This window comes from Lactuca serriola, chromosome 7 (genome assembly GCF_051521515.1).
Source record: "Lactuca serriola cultivar US96UC23 chromosome 7, Lser_US96UC23_V15, whole genome shotgun sequence".
Taxonomy (NCBI): Eukaryota; Viridiplantae; Streptophyta; class Magnoliopsida; order Asterales; family Asteraceae; genus Lactuca; species Lactuca serriola.
Genome location: NC_136414.1, coordinates 73,624,148 through 73,643,944, shown reverse-complemented (window position 1 = coordinate 73,643,944; position 19,797 = coordinate 73,624,148). Strand labels below are relative to the sequence as shown.

The 19,797-nt window shown below is 36.4% G+C and overlaps 1 protein-coding gene across 1 annotated transcript; it reads right to left on the bottom strand.

The window, feature by feature from the left end:
• Window positions 1-1,237: 1,237 nt before the first annotated feature.
• Window positions 1,238-3,937, bottom strand: ATG18B (autophagy 18 B-like protein). The gene is made up of 11 exons (XM_079011267.1): window positions 3,803-3,937; window positions 3,648-3,721; window positions 3,377-3,450; window positions 3,186-3,295; window positions 3,002-3,093; window positions 2,804-2,916; window positions 2,584-2,703; window positions 2,360-2,505; window positions 1,841-1,954; window positions 1,641-1,712; window positions 1,238-1,556 (listed from the first exon to the last, which is right to left on the bottom strand). The coding sequence occupies exons 1-11, from the start codon at window positions 3,862-3,864 to the stop codon at window positions 1,406-1,408; spliced, it is 1,128 nt and encodes a 375-aa protein (XP_078867393.1). The 5' UTR covers window positions 3,865-3,937; the 3' UTR covers window positions 1,238-1,405.
• Between the last annotated feature and the right edge of the window lie 15,860 nt (window positions 3,938-19,797).

Genomic DNA, 19,797 nt, shown 5'->3' with positions numbered 1-19,797 from the left:
TGGGTTCAAATTGTGTAGACGAGGCCAAAGTAAGCTTGATAATTGGAGGATACTTATACAAAAGAACATCTTATATATAGGATATCAACAATTAGATGAATGACGGTCTTTATTTTGTACCAAGTTGCAACAATAATCTCTAAGATATGAAGGAGGGATGCGAACTCGTATAAACCTTGAGAGAATAGATGTGTTGAAATTTGCTCATTTGGGTTTGTGGGGATAGTAGTATTCTTGTCATGCTAATCGAATTTGATTGATTGTGTTAGCATTTAGAATCGGTATTATAATCATTGACAATCAAAAGCACGTGCACTACAAAAGGGTTTTCTTGAAACTTATGTTCTTAATGATAAAAAGCAACGTATCTTCATGAAAACGTGACAATCTCATGATACAAAAATATGCTTAGTTTCAAGGTCCACTAATTTTTATGATTTTATTCTAGTAGGGTGTCCAATAAAAACACAGTTTCTTGCTCTTGGTTCAATATTTCTCGTCACATGTACCTGAATTATCATTTCATTAGCTGTTCATTATTTGGATAAAACCGGATTATCCAATTGGACAATTTGGATTGGACTATTTGGTTCGGGTATTCGGATTTTTGGATTGGTTTTCAACAAAACCGAATTATTATTTTGGATTTCGGATTGGTTTTGGTTTGTAAAATAAGAACCGAATAGTCCAAAATAACCGCAAAAAACATTTATAATTTATTCAATTATAATATATATCTATAGTTATTTATTAATTTTGTAATTTATTTTTTCAAATAGGTTCAAAACGTTTCATCCGATAAAAAAACATTAATATGTATTTTTTCTCAAAAGTTTTATATCTATAAAATATTTAACTATAATATATATATTGTTAGTAATTGTTTATAAATTTCAAATCACAACTAAATAATTTGTTTTCGCTTCTTGTATAAAGTTGGTTAATATTATAATTATATGTCGCTTAAAAATATTTCGGTTTTGAAAACCAAAAAATAAAAACCGATCCAACTGGAATTGTAATTGGATTGGATCATATCGGATTTGAATTTAGTTTGGACTATTCGGATCCATGTTTTGAAAACCGAAATCAATTTGAATTCACTTGATTAGATCGGATCAATCAGATCCATCCAAACGAACACCCCTAGCCTTACCTTGATATTTATAACCTTCTAAATGTCAACAACATAGATTTTGATCATTCCAAATATATGTTAAGTTGCTTTAGAATATGAAATCCAAATATTTGACTTATATACTCCTGAATTGAATTTCAATATACGATAATTACCACATGATTTGACATTTTTTAGCTTTGAAATAACGTTTTGCTTAATATAACTTATAAACTTTAAGCCAATATAATTATCGCTATACATAGTTTACAAGCCACCCAATTAAGCTCACGATGACGTGGCACTGCTTTCAGAGTCAGATATTGCTGTTACAAGATTAAATTCCCGATCCAACGTCCAACAAGACTCATTCAAGTGGTTGATGTCAAGAAAATACTCAAGGAAATATCCGTTGTATGTAATAATAGATACTGTGGCTCTGAAAAAATATAATAGCATATATGTTAAATTAATAATCATTTAGTATTTTAAAAATACAAAAAACCACAATGTACTGTTTTACCTAAAAGCTATAGATTTCGATTTCGATTCTGACACGTCAGCAGCTTTGTCGACCTTGCGGACCACTACATAACTATGGTAAAAAAAATCATATTATGAAAAAGTTTAATGACGTTTAAAATTATTTAAGAAAAATATATCAGACTGAATCAAGTCATGTGTCTGTTAAGTCCATTAAGTAAAAAAGAAACAGACAATAACCTTTTTACTCCGGGTGGAACAGCATTATGAAGAATATGATGATGAGTGGCATCTAGTGCATCACCCACAGAATTAGGTATAATTGATCCCAAAAAGCTACTTGACCTTTTACTTCTGAAAAAAATAAATAAATAAATAAATAAATAAAAAGTTTGACATAATTTAAGAAAAAAAAAGTGTTGTTATCTAGTAATATTTTTTAACCACTCGACTATAACAATTTATTCATATCCCCACTTAGATTCTAGTAATGTTTTTTTTTTTTTTAAGTTTTATGTTTTGTACAAATGTACAATTAACCTCCTTTATTATTTAATGTTACATTTTTACTCCTCTAATTATATTTAACCAATATTTTTTTACTCAAGATTTACTACTACTTATTTTTGTTTCATAAAGTTAGTGAAATGATGTGGCAAAACAAATTTACCCAAAACTCCTACTTTCCATCCAAAATTGCTATTTTTGGACAAATTTACCCTTGGTGATCGATAATTACAAAATCCATAGTTTCTTCACCTTTGATCAATAGCCATTCCAAGAAAAAAAGCATGAATAGATCCCGAAGAGCTTGAAGCTACAAGAACATCAGGAAGCCCAATACAAGGCCCAAATGACAACGAAAATATTGTTGATGGATATGTTCCTCTTCGAAAACTATAAGACTGAATAAAAAACTTGAAAATTAGTATTCAAACAAATTGAATAAATAGAATTTAAAGAACAAAATAGTTGTTTTTCACCTTGGTTGCTTCTGAAACAGAATGAACCCTAATTAATGTCCCCTGTTCAGATGCGGTTGCTATGTACATTCCATTTGAAGAAAATACTATTGCAGCTAATGGTGATTTATGAGCATCTATCTGTATTTCAAATGTCAAAAATTTAGGGTTATGAAAATATGAATTAAAATCATAATCATATTAATCATTCTATGATGATAATAATAATTAATATTATAACCTCACAGTGTGAATGGAGATCGATGACATTGTAGACTAAAACAGACCCTTTTGTGGAACTTGCTGGAAGAGCTAAAAAACACCCATCTAAACATGGTGAAAATGCACAAAGACCTGAAAATTTTTTATTGAAGAAATAAATAAGAAAAGTGTTAGATGAATGTGAAGAAAGATTAAAGGGAAGAAAAAGAAAAATCACCTTTTGAATTTGGCACTGTGTCAATTGTGTCTAGGATAACAAGACTGTTGATGTCATATATGAATGTCTTTCCTTGTAAAACCACTATCAACCTATATGTGAAATTGATAACATGTGAATAAAAATATTTAGAAGTTTAGAAACTTAAAGCATGATAATTGATAATTGATAATTGATAATTCACCTTTTTCTATTTACACAAACAGACAAAATTGAAGTTAAGAAATTTAGTTCCCTTAAAGCAGTTCCAGTTTGAGTATTGAACAAGCATAAACGCCTTGGTGACAAAGATGCCTGTTGAAATTAAAGCAAATTATGGTAACTAAATTACAGTGTAATGAGAAATTAATGAAATTTTTGGAAGTTTCATAGAACCTGTTCACCAGCTCCAACAATGGCAAGAAGACTAGAGCTGAAAAGCATTTCAACGATAACAAATGCTCCAATAACTGAGGAATGGAAAATCGAGTCACTGTGAAAATTGATTCAACCTTGTTTGATTTGAAATTAATAGTACATTTAGATCAAATGCATAAAGATACTTTTCCCCAAACAGTTAAAACTTCTCGAATTTTGGAATCTATTTAACACGATCAATCACAAGTATAAACACTGCTTTTTCATATGAGAATACACGATTACATACCTCGTTCGTATAGGAGTCTCCCTGAATTCGAATCGAAGATTCTGAAACCATCTTTTGTCCCAATTACAAAGCAACTAAATTCGTTTGCAGAGTTAGCAAAACCTAAATCAAATATAGAATCAGAAGGATTTTCGAATCGGTTTGGGGATCAATACCTGTTATCTTGATTGAAAGAAGCACATAGAATTGGATTTGAAGCGGAGCTGCTTGCTGCCATTGAAGTAAAGCAATTGCTTGTTCTTGGGACGATATTTGATTCGAGGATTTAAATACATGCTTTGAGTTTAAGCAAAGGGTTGAGCCCATTATCAGAATATGAAAAGAAGCCCATCAAATACATGATTATATAAATATAATTTATATGTTAAATTTTAGTATATCAATTTAAAAAATAATAATAAATAAATAAATAGATAAATAAAATAAAATAATGTATCATGTTGGTGTCAATCACACATTTGTAAAATATGAAACTCAAAACCGAAACACAAAAACTGAAATATACCGAAACCAAACTGAAAAATATACACGCAAAGACCGCAAGACCAGACTGAAAAAGATCGGAGTGAGATGGGACCGCCAATATGCAAATCTAACACAAATTCATTTCGGTTTTCAAAACATATGTCTCAGTAGGTAGGCCAACTAAATTCAAATGTGATCCGAATCAAACCAATCAAATTACAATTCGGTTTTCAAACTTACTAATATGTATGACCTAAACATCATTGTTTCAAAATCTTAGTGATTTTTCTTTTGTTTTGTTAACGTATGTTACTTAAGGTCGAAGCATAAGAGATCTAAAAATTAATTGTGATTGTTTCAATTTTTATGGTTGAAGCATATGAGAAATTGATCTAGGCACCGATGTTTAGGTTACATATCAAATAAGTCATGGTGTCGATTAGGGATGAGATTTAGAACCGAAAAACCGGACCGAAACCGGAACCGGACCCGTTAGAATCGGAATATATAGAACCGGGTCCGGTTCCGGGTTTAAAAATTAGCTTTATCCGGGTTCCGGGTAATCCGGGTTTGGGTCCATTGGGTCCGGGTAAACCGGGTCTAAAATCCGGAACCGGTTTTTGGAACCGGAACCACTTTTAGGGCCGGAACCACTTTTTGTGAAACGTTTACAAGATGCATATCTTATTTGTTTCAACTCCAATTGACATACGGTTTTTTCCAACATGTAGTTTGGAGTTTGTACATGATTCTAGACTATAAATTTGTCATTTTTAGTTTTATATTCATTGACTTACAGTCCTCAAAAGTTGAGATACCAAAGCTGAAAGTTTTTAGTTTTTTAGTTTTTTTGTATTCGGTGAAAGTTTTAAAACATGCATATCTAATTCGTTTGAAGTCGGATTGACATGTGGTTTTTTCCAACTTCTATTTTACAGTTTGTACATGAGTTTAGACTATAATTTTGTCATTTTTGGTTTAACATTCAATGATTTACAGTCCTCCGAAGTCGGGATATCAAAACTGAAATTTTTCAACTTTTCAGCTATTTGTTTTTGTACTTTATATTATGTGAAAATATTAACACAAGTATATCTCATTCGTTTAAATTCGGATTGACATGCGGGTTTTTCCAGAGTGTATTTTAGAGTTTGTACATGATTTTAGACTCTAATTTTGTTAATTGTGGTTTCGTATTCAATAAGTTACAGCCCCCCAAAGTCGGGATATCAATATGAAAATTTTCAAAGTTCAACCCACTAAGTAGTAAGTAATTACCAAAAAATTCCGGTTTTTTCGGGTTTTCCAGGTCTAAACCCACTTTATCCGGTTCCAACCTACCCACTTTGATGTTTCCGGGTTTTCCGGTTCTAGACCCACTTTACCCGGAACCATACCCGGAACCGAACCGGAACCGGTTCCTATATACCGGTCCGGTTTCCGGTTCTATAAAATCCCGTTAACCGGTTCCGGGTTTTCCGGGTCCGGGTCCATCCGGTCCGGGTTTGGACTCACTTTCATCCCTAGTGTCGATGACTCAATGCTTAATAATCATGGTAGATGACTTGCATGTCTAAGAGGAAGAAATACCAACTCTACTGAGTGGGGCTCCGTTTAATATTTAGGGGATCTTATATTATATAATATATATAAGTGAAAGTGAAAGTGTTTAAATTTTCATATTCACTTGTTTTATAACTTATTATTGAAGTGACGAGTAAGTTGATTGAACTAAGATACATATTAATGAATAAAAATCTATTATTAAGTTTATGAACACCAAATAACATTCCATACGATAAACATACAATTTTACAAGTTATTTAAACCAAATGCAGGATATTTTACAATTTTACAAGTTATTTAAACCAAATGCATGATATTGTTGATTAGGTGATTGATTGACATTCACCTTAAACTTAGACTTATTCCTACATGATGGCTAAATTCTTCATGTCCCGAATACGGAATACATTCATTCAGCATTGATAAAAACCATACCCTGATTCTCTACTCAACATTTTTCCAAATCTTAAGGAAAGCATCACGATCTGGTTGTTGTTCATGGAAAATGTTGGGAACATAGTTCCCAGGTATTTCCCGTGGAGATGAGCGCAAATAGTTTTTACACATCATAATATATATAAATATTAGATAACTTGGATAATTACTTTAATGAAACGAAACATCAAATAAAATTTAGAAATAGTCATGCCAGCCAACCGATAGTGGTGCAGAAGTACTCAAATGGCGTGTTTGGCAAAAATAGTTGTTAGCTGGAAGCGGGTAGCGGTTAGCTGGTAGCGTGTAGCAGGTAGCTGGTAGTGGGAAGCTGTAGCTTTTATTTGTTATATGAATATTTGGCAAAAGTAACTGGAAGCTTTTGAAATATATAAAATTACATAAAAGGACAATTGATTAAAAATATATAAATATATTTTTAAGGGTAATTATGGAAATTGATTTCAAAAGTTCATGAGCGTTTTGTCAAACGCTACATGAAGTAGCTTTTAGAATCGAAGCGTTTTGTTAAAACTAAAACTTAAACGCTCGTACTGCCAAACGAAACTTTTTGTTTAAACTAGAGCGTTTTATCAAAAGCTAAAAGCTAGAAGATCCCAAACGCTTCCAAAAGCTCCGTGCCAAACACGCCCAAAGTGGTGATTGTCATCCGTCTTAATATAGATAACCAGTTATTGATTCTTCCTTTCTAAATTGTAATAATATATAGGGTGTCTTGAAAAATCATCATCATGGGAACCCCCTCAATAGTTGTACCATGCTTGTGAGTATGAAATATCAACACTAAATAGGTTAATGAAAGTCCTGGCAATCTGCTTTCCATTCAACTTGTTGTGTGTACCATCAACCAATATATTATTTATTAAGTAACTCATCATTTATTTGTTGGCTTGATGTGATGAGGACGTAGTTGTGTTATTGTTTAAGATCATTCACTAACTTGCAAACTTGTAAAATTCATGTCGTCATGAAAAATTGATTCAAGCCTATTTTTTTGTTGATTTGGTGAGTCTAATCTGAAATCCCTCACGGGCACATTTGATTCTCAATGTTAGAATCATGCATTCTTTGTTTTCCATCAGTTGATTCTCTTTTATATGTGATGACAGTTTGTGGGTAAGTGAGCTGAGAGTTTGGGGAACAATAGTGGATGATCCAACCCATATAAAGTAGTTTTATTTTCTTCATGATCAAAAATTTAAAACCCATAACTATCATTATTATATTATTAGTGCTCGGTATTATCATTATCGTATTGTATTTCATCATAATCCATTTTATACCTTCATAGGTTCCTATCGATTACTCATGTAAATGTATGTTTGAATCATCAATCAACATCTGACCATGTCATTGATCAGTTTTATAGCTTTTGGTAGATGACATATGAAGACTTGATTAAAAAATCATGCTTGAGACCCCCTTAATGTAGAAGACATATGAAGACGTAGAAGACATTGTGTAACACCCACAACTTCGAGCTAGACACTTATGATATAATAAGTGTCTAAACGACATTTTGATAATACATTATTTAGGATAAATAATTTTAACCAAAGTTATAGTAAATGTGACAAAGATTCCGTACATATAAAGAAATCAGACATACAACTTCGTATGAAGAAGTTATGTTTCTTTGAAGTTTCGCGATTAAACCGGTGCAACTATGCAAATCATAAAAAGTAATTATATATATATATATATATATATATATATATATATATATATATATATATTGCTTATTAGCCTAAGTAGTCCAAACGAAGTCGTAGTAATCATAAAACCGAAAACATGCATATCGAGAACGTCCAAATCTGACTTCATAAAAGGAAGTTATGATTTTTCAAAGTTCAGCACAACAATACAAACACGAAAATTGAAATTCAAATTGGTTGATTGTTAGCCGAAACAATCTAAACGAGAACTGAAGATATCATGAATATGAACCCATCGATATAAAGATAGTCAAGAACAGAGTTCGTATAAGGAAGTTATGAAATTCGCACAGACTTTAACAGTCTAAACTGGTCTAAATCCGAATTTTAGTTGGAGTGAGAGTTAGTGGTTGAGACCTTAGTGAAAGTTGTAGTGCTCGTCAAGAGCATTCTGGGGATATAAAGAACGTTGAAAACGAAGCTCATATGAAAAATTTATGGCTGTCCAAAGATCTGGGAGAAATTACATGCACTGGTGACGTTGCAGCACCAGAGTACGCCACATGGCATGGTCGGCCTCCCTTTCCTCCGAGAGACAAAGTGATGTGGCGCAACGTGGGCATGACACATGGCACCACCTAAAGAGGACATGTGGCTGCTTATAGAAGAGTGGGAGGAGGCTGAACAGAACGATGATACGTGTCACAAATCGGATGGGCCAGCAAAGCTCGAGGGTGCGGCGTGCTCCCGCTGCAGTATAAATACCCACTCGATTTTCTTCATTTCCACACCATTTCAAGTCTCTGTTCTCTCTAAGAATTTATTCCTTCTTGATTCAAATTTTTTTTGTGTTTCCTGAGTGTTTTAGCGAAGCTCTTACGTATCTAAGAGTCCAAGAAAAGTAGTATTTGGGTCGAGATTATGCCTGCGTAATTTCCCAGTTTTCTTTAAAATCCCTGTAAGTTAAGTTGTACTTTTTTTTATTTCTAGAGTAATTTATATTTATGTTCATAGTCGTTATTATGAACCTACAAATAAGATTTATCAGTGATTCTAAGTCATTATATAGATTGATCTACTCACCGGGTGTAGCGGGTCGAAGACACCAATGTCGGACCTTGTTTATGCTATGCTAGTTATCTGCATGACTCTTGCATGTGTTATGTGCTATTATGCTTACCGGGCAGGGCCTGATCACCATTTTGTATGCTATGTATTTTGGTGATTATTGCATGTGTATATGTTTAATTGATATATGTTATATGTATTCCGCAATTTGAGACTTCGCTCTGATTTTTATGACGTTTGATAAACTTATTTTATTCGGGATGTATGGATAATGTTTGGAATATAGTTTTTTACTTAAATTAAAAATGAAAATTTTGGATCCTAATTTTGGGACGTTTCAAGTTGGTATGAGAGTCTGGGTTTGAGAGATTTGGGCACACTCTAGGGTGTGTCGGAACTCAAATTGAGATTTGGTAAAGTTTTTCAAAAAGAAATATATTTTAAAAAAAGGGGGGAGGTTCTAAATTAGAAGGGTTTGGTGCATGCAATCATCCGAGCTCAAGTAAGTCTTCCCAAAATACTCATACATGTTATTTGATACGCTTTGATCTGTGAATCTGTAAATCACATGCTAGTTAGGGCTAAGGATCTGCTCAGTTTTTGCATGATAGAATGCTAGGAGAGATTCATTTGTATGCCTATTGTATGAGCTTGTAGACTTGCATGCTAGTACTGATCAGTCAATAATAGGAAGGCCTGATTAGACTGCGTTTGGTTCTGATTACTTGATGCTCGAATGCTGCTTGCTTTGTGCTTTTAGGAGTTCTAACTGGCTTCCGTTAACTAGTAAACGAATATGATAAGTTACATATTATGGGAACTAAATAATTTTAGAAAGTTAGATTTTAACTCTATTGTGGAGCTCTTGTTTGAGTCCAACCATTGTAGTGTAAAACCTCTCATTCGAAGAATTATCTGGTTTAGTAATATGTAATTGTATTCATGAGCTAGTTAGATGAAGATAGCAGGAGTTCCTTTTACAACTGATGGCATAGAGTGGTGTGGAGTTTGCCCTAGGAAAACCTATAATGAGATCTAGTGTTGGGATCCTTATATGTGAGAGAAATTGTATGGATACAAAGTGACCTGGTAGATTCAAGGCAATCGTTGAGGAAAGTACGTATAGATGTGGAAGGTATTATGGGCCCGAACTACTAAAAGCAGAGGATCCGTACTCGATTCAAGGAGGGCTACGATGAAAGCAGGAAACTTGTGGAGTTTGTGATTCCTTTGATATATATATATATATATATATATATATATATATATATATATATATATATATATATATATATATAGGGTGAGGTTCAATAGAGAACCATAATTAACCAAGGAACCAAGAAACCAATCTTTTTTTCAACTTTTAGAACTATTTTTTTATAAATAAAAAAAAATAATATAAAAAAAAAAAAAACAGAAATTCATAACCTTTTATCCTTTTTCCAATGATATAAAATTCGAATTTTTTTTACGTCAAATTCACAATGTGAATCTTTGAAAATTCACACGGTGAATCCGAAAAATATTTTTCACATTCACAATGTTAATATATGAATTTAGATATTTTTAGATTTTTTTTTTCGATAAAGAATAAGCTCTAGAAATTGAAAAAAAGATTTGGTTCCTTGAACAACCAATAATTATGGTTCTCTATTGAACTTTTCCATATATATATATATATATATATATATATATATATATATATATATATATATATACATATATATATATATATATATATATATATATATATATATATTGATGCGTACTCAAAGGGTTTATATAGTCTATTTTCAGTATGGTGGCATTAAGAGGCAGACCTGTTGGTAGCTCTGGTGCTAGTGAGGGTTCAGGCTCGGGTTCTAGAGTCGGGCAGCTTGATGACTAGACGAGGGAGTTTATCTCGTCTGAGATTACACATAGTATTCTTAAGCAGACTTATGTGATCTTTGGCACGGTCAAGGAGGGTATACTAGAGATTCTAGATGAGCGGTTGAGCAACTTTCGCCGTGAGATGATGGCCTTGATTGGGACGTGTTCTTTGACTTTCAGTGAGTTCCGAGCATGTAGAACTCTGGATTATCACGGGTCGAGGGACCTGATAGCGAGCCAGAGGTGGTTAGCGGAAGTTGCTAACGCCTTCCGCACCAGTCGTTGTCCCGAGGGGGACATGGTCAGACTAGCTTCATGTTTTCTGAAGGACAGGGTACGAGACTGGTGGGAGGAGGTAGGGCGTGCTGTAAGTGATGATGTTGTTGATTTGATGGCATGGGATGATTTCTCGACCAGGTTCCGAGCTGATTTTGCACCGGTGATTGAGGTGCAGCAGTTGGCACGAGAGTTTCAGGATCTTCGTCAGAATACTGAAATGGTGGCTGAGATCACTGCTATGTTCAGGGAGAGGGCGCTTTTGGTTCCTTAGTATGTGGCGGACGTGGAGATGAATAAGGCCCGGTATTATGAGATATTGAGGAGTGACATTCGGCAGTTTGTAAGCTGATCCAACTATAAGACGTTGGAGGATATGATAGCTCGAGCCATGGAAAGGGACATTGTATTGGAGATGGAGAAGAAGAGGGGGCCTGATTATGTGCTGAGTGTTGAGGGTTCGGGCAAGAGGCCCAGGGTATCTGATTCTAGACCGAGAGGTCATTAGGGTCGTAGCCACTACCGCAAGTGCGGTAAGATGCACGAGGGGGCGTGCAGGGTGGGTGGTTCTGGCTGCTTCAAGTGAGGAGGGACTGGTCATATTAGTAGGGATTGAACTGCTACCACCATCACCACCCTGGTATTTGATCTGATTTGCTTTCATTGCAATCAGTGGGGCCACAAGAAGGCCCATTATCTGAGTTTAGTTGCAGTAGGACCGGTATCAGCACCCGCTCCTGCAACTCTTCGGATTACTGACGACCGTCAGGGCCGGGCAGACGCACCTATAGCGAAGAGCCAGGCTTTCCAGTTGATGGCAGAGGAGGCGTGTGCAGCTCCCGATGTAGTGATGGGTATGTATCTTCTCCTTATCTCTTTATTTATATTGAATTGCTTGCTTATATTTGTGTGTTTTATTTTAGGATTGCTCCTTGTGAACGGTATTTCTGCATTGGTATTGTTTAATTTGGGGGCTACCCGATCGTTTGTATCATTTGCGCTTAGCAAGAGATTTGTTGGAACTCCGGGGGAGCTAGATTGTCCTCTCGACACCAAGATTGCTGACGATAGTTTATGTTCAGGTTGTGAGGGTCAATCGGGATTATACTCTCCAGTTATTCAGGGAGGAGTATCCGGTTGATTTGGTTCCTATTCAACTGCATGGGAACAAGGTTATCGTGGGTAATGATTGGTTGAGCCCTAACGACGCAGTGATCAACTACGAGCAGCAGTTAGTTCAGGTTTGGACCCCAAGTGGGGGAGAGTTAGTGATTCATGGTGAGAGACCGCGGCTTGGGTCGATTATGTGTTATGCAGCGAGGCTAGACTCACTATCTTCAGCAGGGTTGTTTGGGTTATGTCGCATATATCATGGATACCCGGGATAAGGGTAAGGCAACCATGGATGATGTACCAATTGTGCGGAACTACCCAGATGTATTCTCGGAGGATTTGCCTGGGGTGCCTCCGGAGAGGCAGGTTGAGTTTAGGATTGATTTGGTCCAAGGTTCGGCTCCAATAGCCAAAGCACCATATCGGTTGGCTCCTCCCTAGATGCAGGAGTTGTCTACACAGCTGCAAGATTCGTTAGTCAAGGGATTTATTCGACCGAACAGTTCGCCTTGGGGAGCCCTGATCCTGTTTGTGAAGAAGAAGTATGGGTCTCACCGTATGTGTATCGACTACTGGGAGTTGAATAAGGTAAAGGTGAAGAAGCGTTATCCACTCCCGAGGATTGACGACTTCTTTGACCAGCTTCAGGGCGCATCTTGGCTCTCCGAGATTGATTTGCGATCGATTTATCATTAGATGCGGGTTTGGGATGAGGATGTGCAGAAGAAAACTTTTTAGACTCGATATGATCATTATGAGTTCGTGGTGATGCCTTTTGGGCTCACCAATGCTCTGGTCGTGTTCATAAATCTCATGAACCACGTGTGCAGACCCATGCAGGATCGATATGTGATAGTGTTCATCGATGATATCTTGGTTTATTCCAATACTTAAGAGCAGCACGAGGAGCACCTATGGGAGGGTGCTAGAGACACTAAGGAGGGAGAGACTTTTCGTAAAGCTATCTAGTGCGAGTTCTGGTTGCGCGAGGTGCAGTTTTGGGGCACCTTGTCAACCAGAAAGGTATTATGGTCGATCCAACCAAGGTTGAGGCCATGATGCAGTGGGAGGTTTTGAAATCACCATCTGAGATTCAAAGTTTTCTTGGTTTAGAAAGTTACTATCAGATATTCATCCAGGATTTCTCCAAGATAGCGGTTCCATTGACCCGAATGACCAAGAAGACGGTTACATTTCGTTGGGGGCCTGAGTAGCAGGAGGCTTTTGAAACTCTTCGGCGGTGATTGTGTGAGGCGCCGATTCTGACCCTACCAGAAAGTGTTGATGTTTTTTTGGTTTATTGTGATGCTTCGATCTTTGGTTTGGGGGCAGTGTTGATGGAGAGGGGTTGGGGTTGTGGTGTTCACCCTCAAGATTTTGCGGAGGTTCAAGAGAGTATTTATGCATAGAAATTAGCCGAGGTTTATACCAGGGAGGTGGTGACACGTCATCAGTGTTAGGGTGCAAAGTCACTCTTGGATGTAGTGTTTTAGGCTTACCCTCTTGTATGTGTAAATGGGTTGAGTCTTTCCTATAAATAGGAAGTGAGTGACTCCCATTATGAAAGTGAATCCATTTGGAGTGTTAGACTAGAGAGAGAAACTTTGTACAAACCCATTTGTATATTCTTTCTAGATCTAATAAGAGCTTACAAAGATTTATTTACTCCTTGTGTTCTTGATTTTACATGATGATTCACTAAATCTTTCTAATTCCAAACATGCCATCAGAATCAATTCTCTTCAATTGGTATTAGAGCGAGGTTCTTGATTTCATCAAGAATTTATCCATGGTGGCTTTCTTGATTTGGTGATTCATTTTATGATCTTGGATCTTCGTGGTTTAGAGAGTTTTTGGATTCTAGAAATCGAATTCATCTTTGATTCTATTCATAATTCGATTTTCTTCACTAGAATTCAAGTGATTTTTACTTTCTCTCTCTATAAAACCCATTCAAAATCACTTTCTCTCTCTAGAAATCTTCAAGTTTTTGTGATCATGGTGAATTTGCCTTACAATTCTTGGATTGTGATCGTTGAAGGTATCAAATACATAGTCAATAAAGATCAATATTATGGGTTGGTGTTAAACAAGAAGATATATTGGAAAACTATGGTTTCTTATGGAGGATTGAAGGATGATCATGGAAGCTTGATATTTCAACCACTTTGTGAGATCAAATGGTTGGTTGATATTACATGGTCTGTATCATCACGTAGTAATGATAAGATTGGAGAAGAAAAATATTTGTTCATAAGAAATATGTTTCTCTTATTGAAGACCCAAATGATCTTCGTGCTCTTAAGCTTGTTGAAGTTCTTGACAATGGAGTTCAATGTGATGTTCTTGATGTTCAAGAAAAATGAGTTCAAGTTGATTCTCATGATGAAAAAGTTTTTTGCTCGATTGGAGTTCAAACCGATGATATTTTGTGTTCTTGTGATTCGTTTGAAGGAATGATTCCTTATCGGAAGCCGGTGATCCAAGAAAATCAAAAATATCAAACTCCAAAAGATTTGATTCAAATTCACAAAGTTGATGTTGTGGAAAGTGGGTTTGTTCATGAAGTCAAGTCTTCAAGATGCAAAAAGATGAGAAAGAAAAAGAAGAAGAAGATCAATCGCAAAAACAAGCGGGTTTACTCACAAAAATCGTCAAATGTTGTGAAGCCGAAATCCGTGAAGCAAATTAGGGTTCCAAAGCAACAATCTCCAAATGTTGCATTGAAATTCAAGTCAAAACCCAAAAGTGTTGGTGGTTCTTTTGAAGATGTTCTTGGATCGTTGAAGAACACGAAGAACACAAAGAACGAGTTGTACATCTCGCATGGTGGGTGGTACAATGTTCGATTTGGAGATTTTCTCATTCCGACAAAAGAACCAAGATCTTCCAAATTTGATTCGTTCGTTGAAAATTGATCTTGATTCGTGAAAAAGGTAACTCAAATTCTCAAATGGATTCCAAAACGTCCATGATTTCGATTCATACTTTACGTTTTTCATTTTTGATCGATTTGCCTCATTGGATCAAATTTGTTTCAACCCCATTGATGATTCAATAATTTTTTTTAAGATCAAATCCAACCAAAAACAAAATTTTAAATTCGGTATTGTTCATAATTGATTTTAAATCCATATCGTGATCTGATTACTTTACATCCAATTAGAAGCTCATTTAATTGAATTGTCACTGTTCATTGTTCGGATTATTGAGCCCAGATAGAATATGAACCCTGTTCGTCAGCTGAGTCCAATTCAACATCTGTTCTCAATTGTTTCTTTCGCATAGTTACATCGATCAATAGATGAGAATCAAACGAAAAATCGATTTATTTTGAATCGAGCCTTTGTTACTATGCTCAGACCTCCACGGTGTGTTTTCAATTTCGTCTGGTTTTTGTGATTTCAATTTCATCTGGTTTTTGTTCGCATGTGTGAACGTTTTGAGGGTCAAATGTGTTTGATTCTGTTTCGTTCGCATCCTTTTGATTTGGGGTCGATAATTGATTTCGATTTTGTTTGTACTTGGAATGAGTCGATTGAAAAACGGACGTCGATTCAACTGATGTTTGTTGATCGAATTGAAAGAGTTTTGAGAAATTTTGACTTGCGAAGGCTAAAGACAAATTAGTTTTCGATTTGGTCTAGAATCGATGTCGATTTCATCTATGTCATATCTTCATTAAAATTGTTTGAAAATCGTGACCTAATACTATTGATTGGAGTCCGAAATCGAATCACAGAATCGAGTTTGAGTTAATCGGTTTTGAGTTTACACTTGTTGACATCTAATAGTCAAGTCGATTTGGGGTACAGTTGATTGTGATGTGTAGAAGTCAATTTTGATAACGAACAGGTGAAGCGAGATAGTCAAAGCCTGAATCGATTAATGTCAAAATAGAGTTCGATTAATGAAGAATCGCTTGAAATCGAAATTTGATTCAAGATGTCTAGCCTCAATTTCGACTGATGTTTTTTTTTTGAGTTGAAAGCAATATTAAAGTTAAAGAATCAAATTTGGAAAGCAGATGAAGTACGTCTTGGAGTAGCGATTTTGATTTTGAATCGATTATGCGAAGTCAAGGATTAAAGGCAGTCAATTTTTGATGTTATGGATTCAATGGTCGAATAGTTTCTTGGGATCGTTAGATGCGAATGTTTCAGGTTGGAATCGATGGCTTGATGAGTGATTAGATTTCGATTTCGCATTTGGTGAGACAATTTTGTCGTTGATGGTCAAACAAGATTCGCATATGGGTGAATCAAAATCGAGTTCGCATCTGGGTCTCAAAATGGTTCGCATATAAGGATGTGATATGGAGTTCGCATCTGGGTTTCAAACATGAGTTCGCATTTGGTTAAACAAATTTGAGGTCAAGAACGATTCGCATATAAGATAGTGATATTGTTAGTTCGCATCCATCTTTCAGTGACGTGCGAAGAATTTGACGATGCGAAGTATTCACTGGTTAATGAATTGGGGAAGAAAACACACAAGTTTCGAAATTAGTCCCTGAAATTTCAAAAACATGTCAAAATTGACCCAACTTCGCAAATGGGTAATAAAAGCTGAGAAATTGCAGAATTTTCAGTTCTGGTCCCTGCAGTTTGTGCGAATTTACGCTTTATGCCTGGGTTCGCAAATGGACTAGAGTTTCGCATATTTGACTGTTTTTGGCGCAACGGGTCCCTGCAAGTTTCAGAAAGTGACAATTTCTACCCGGTTTTTGAAAAATCTTGCAACTTTCACCCAAAAAGTCAAAAAATTTCATAAAATGGAAATTTTTTGTGGCTTTTTCGTGATTGTTTTTCCGTGCAAGATTTTTGGTGATTCATTTTTGGTACACATCAAGGGGGAGTATCGTGAAGACTATTCCTCGGGCGCTTCTCATCCTTAGTGGGTTTTATAATCATTTTTTGATTATAAAAAGAGGGAGAATGATGGGTATTCGAAGCTTCTCGCGTTTGTCGAATATTCATTTGCGGATTTGAAGACCGGTGTTACTTCGAGGGGGAGTTTGGTCTTGGTCGCGCTAGCTCGTTGGAGATTGAAGCCGGACATCCAATCATAACTTTGAGGGGGAGAATGTTAGGGTGCAAAGTCACTCTTGGATGTAGTGTTTTAGGCTTACCCTCTTCTATGTGTAAATGGGTTGAGTCTTTCCTATAAATAGGAAGTGAGTGACTCCCATTATGAAAGTGAATCCATTTGGAGTGTTATACTAGAGAGAGAAACTTTGTACAAACCCATTTGTATATTCTTTCTAGATCTAATAAGAGGTTTCAAAGATTTATTTACTCCTTGTGTTCTTGATTTTACATGATGATTCACTAGATCTTTCTAATTCCGCACATGCCATCAGAATCAATTCTCTTCAATCAGGTGCCGGTATCGGTGGTTTCTGACAGGGATGTTCATTTTACTTCCAGATTTTGGAAGTGGTTTCATGACGAGTTGGGCACTCGTCTCCATTTTTGTACAACATTTCATTCGCAAAACGATGGTCATAGTGATGGGACTATCCATACCCTTGAGGATATGTTGTGTGCATGCGTGTTGGATTTTGGTGGGAGTTAGGGATACGTATCTTCCGATAGCAGAATTTTCGTATAACAACAGTTTCACGTCAGCATCAATCAACCTCCTTTTGAGATGCTCTACAAGAGGAAATCCAAGACCTCGATTTGTTGGGGCGAGGTCGGTCAGCAGGTTATGGGGAGTACTGAGGTAGTACTCAAAACCATTGAGCTGATTTAGCAGGTTCGGAGCAGGCTCTAGATAGCTCAGAGTTGGCAGAAGAGTTGTACTGACCGGCTGGTCAGATTTAGTGTTCCAGGTGGGAGATATGGTTCTCATAAAGGTGTCACCTTCGAAAGGTGTCATCTAGTTATGAAAGTGAGGCAAGTTGGGTCCCAGATATATTGGTCCCTTTAGGGTTTTGGCTCGTGTGGGCCAGGTTACATATCGGTTAGACCTTCCAGCAGAGCTCAGTCCGATACATAACATGTTTCATGTCTCTCAGCTGTGGAAGTGTTTAGTGGATGATTCCGCAGTGGTACCATTGGAGGATATTCAGGTGGATAACCGCCTGAATTATATTGAGAGACCAGTGGAGATCTTGGATCGGAAGACAAAGACCCTAAGGAATAAGGTTGTCGAGCTGGTGAAGGTGCAGTGGAAACACCGAAAGGGATCAGAGTGGACTTGGGAGCCTGAGGATGAGATGAAAGAGCACTATCCAGAGTTATTCAGGGCGGCTGACTTCGAGGGCGAACACTGATTCAAGTGAGGGAGAATTGTAACGCCCAGTAATTCTAAGGTATTTATTTATTTAATTGGTTATTCATTTAATTTTTATTTGTAGGCTTTGAAGATCTTGCACTTAATTTTTGGGCTTGGGGTGTGCCGTACGCAGGGCGTACACGAGTAAGTGAGTCGCGGATGCCATGCACGTACGTGCAGCGTACGATGTGGGTACGCGTGGCGTACGTGTTCAGACCCAAAACCTTAATATTTTGGGTTTAAGTACTATTTAAAGACCATTATGTCCCAAGGATCTTTTCTATCATCCTCCCTTTGTCCCTAATCAGCCTCCATGAAACCCTAACTCCATAGTTGAGTGTTCTTGTGTGACAACCTAAGTTTGTTCCGTTACATTTCCCCGTTAACGTTAACGGAATATTCCACTGTATAAAAGTTCCGTTAATTAGAGGTCGTCAATATAAATAAATGTTTCATTTATTTATATATCTCTATGTCGTTAAGTCGTGATAAGAGAAATAAAAACTCGTAATACACATTTCCATTTAATTGGAAAAGTTAGTTTTTATTATTATTACGACCACTAAATCGGGTGCGACCAAAAGCCCCGTATAACAACAGTATCGGGTAGAATTTCACTGAGCTCCAACTCCCACCCATATATAAAGGGGAGTAAACTCCATTTGAGCCTTTTCCACCCTCTCTCTCTCTCTCTATACTCTCTCTCTAGACTCGTTTTTTACCCGAATCCGCAACCAAACGCTTCCAAATCGTAAGTCCACTTACCCTAGCTTGTTCTAAACATTATGACTCGTGATTATAGCTTAAAAATTCGACCATTTAAGCTATTGAAAAGGAGTTCACGGCCTAAGATCCTCCTTAGGCTGTAAACACCTTATTTGAGGCCAAAAAGACCCAAACTTGTCCCTAAAAGCTTGGAATTAAATTGAGGAATTAGCCTAGGAGTGTTTGCTCATGTAAAACAATCAAAATGAGGCATAAAAGAGAGTTTACGGCCCAAGCACATGCTTAGGCCGTAAACACCTCTAAACCTTGTCAAAATGCCCCAAACACACTCCCAAACTACCCTTAGGCTTAATACATAAATTAGGGGCTTATCATTTCGGGTTTAGATCACTAAAACACAATGAAATGAAGGGGTAAAAGGAGTTTACGGCCCAGACATGTGTCAAGGCCGTAAACACCTTCAAACATGCCAAAATGTTGGTTTTTATTCCCCTAAATGGTCTCACACTTCATTATAAATTACTAGGAGGGTATTAGGGGCTTGAAACTTCATTAAACTCAAAGAATAAGAGTTCACAGCCGTGAACTCCCTTAGGGATGGTTCATGGGCCATAAAATCCACAATGGAGCCCCTAAAGACCTTAAACTCATTCATACCATTTAGATTTGGA

Coding starts and splice junctions, on each gene's coding strand:
- ATG18B (XM_079011267.1), bottom strand. CDS start 3,864: ATGGCAGCAAGCAGCTCCGCTTCAAATCCAATTCTATGTGCTTCTTTC. Junction 3,094..3,185: donor GTTTGTGTAAATAGAAAAAG/GTGAATTATCAA, acceptor TTTCACATATAG/GTTGATAGTGGTTTTACAAG. Junction 1,955..2,359: donor GGAATGGCTATTGATCAAAG/GTGAAGAAACTA, acceptor TATTTTTTTCAG/AAGTAAAAGGTCAAGTAGCT.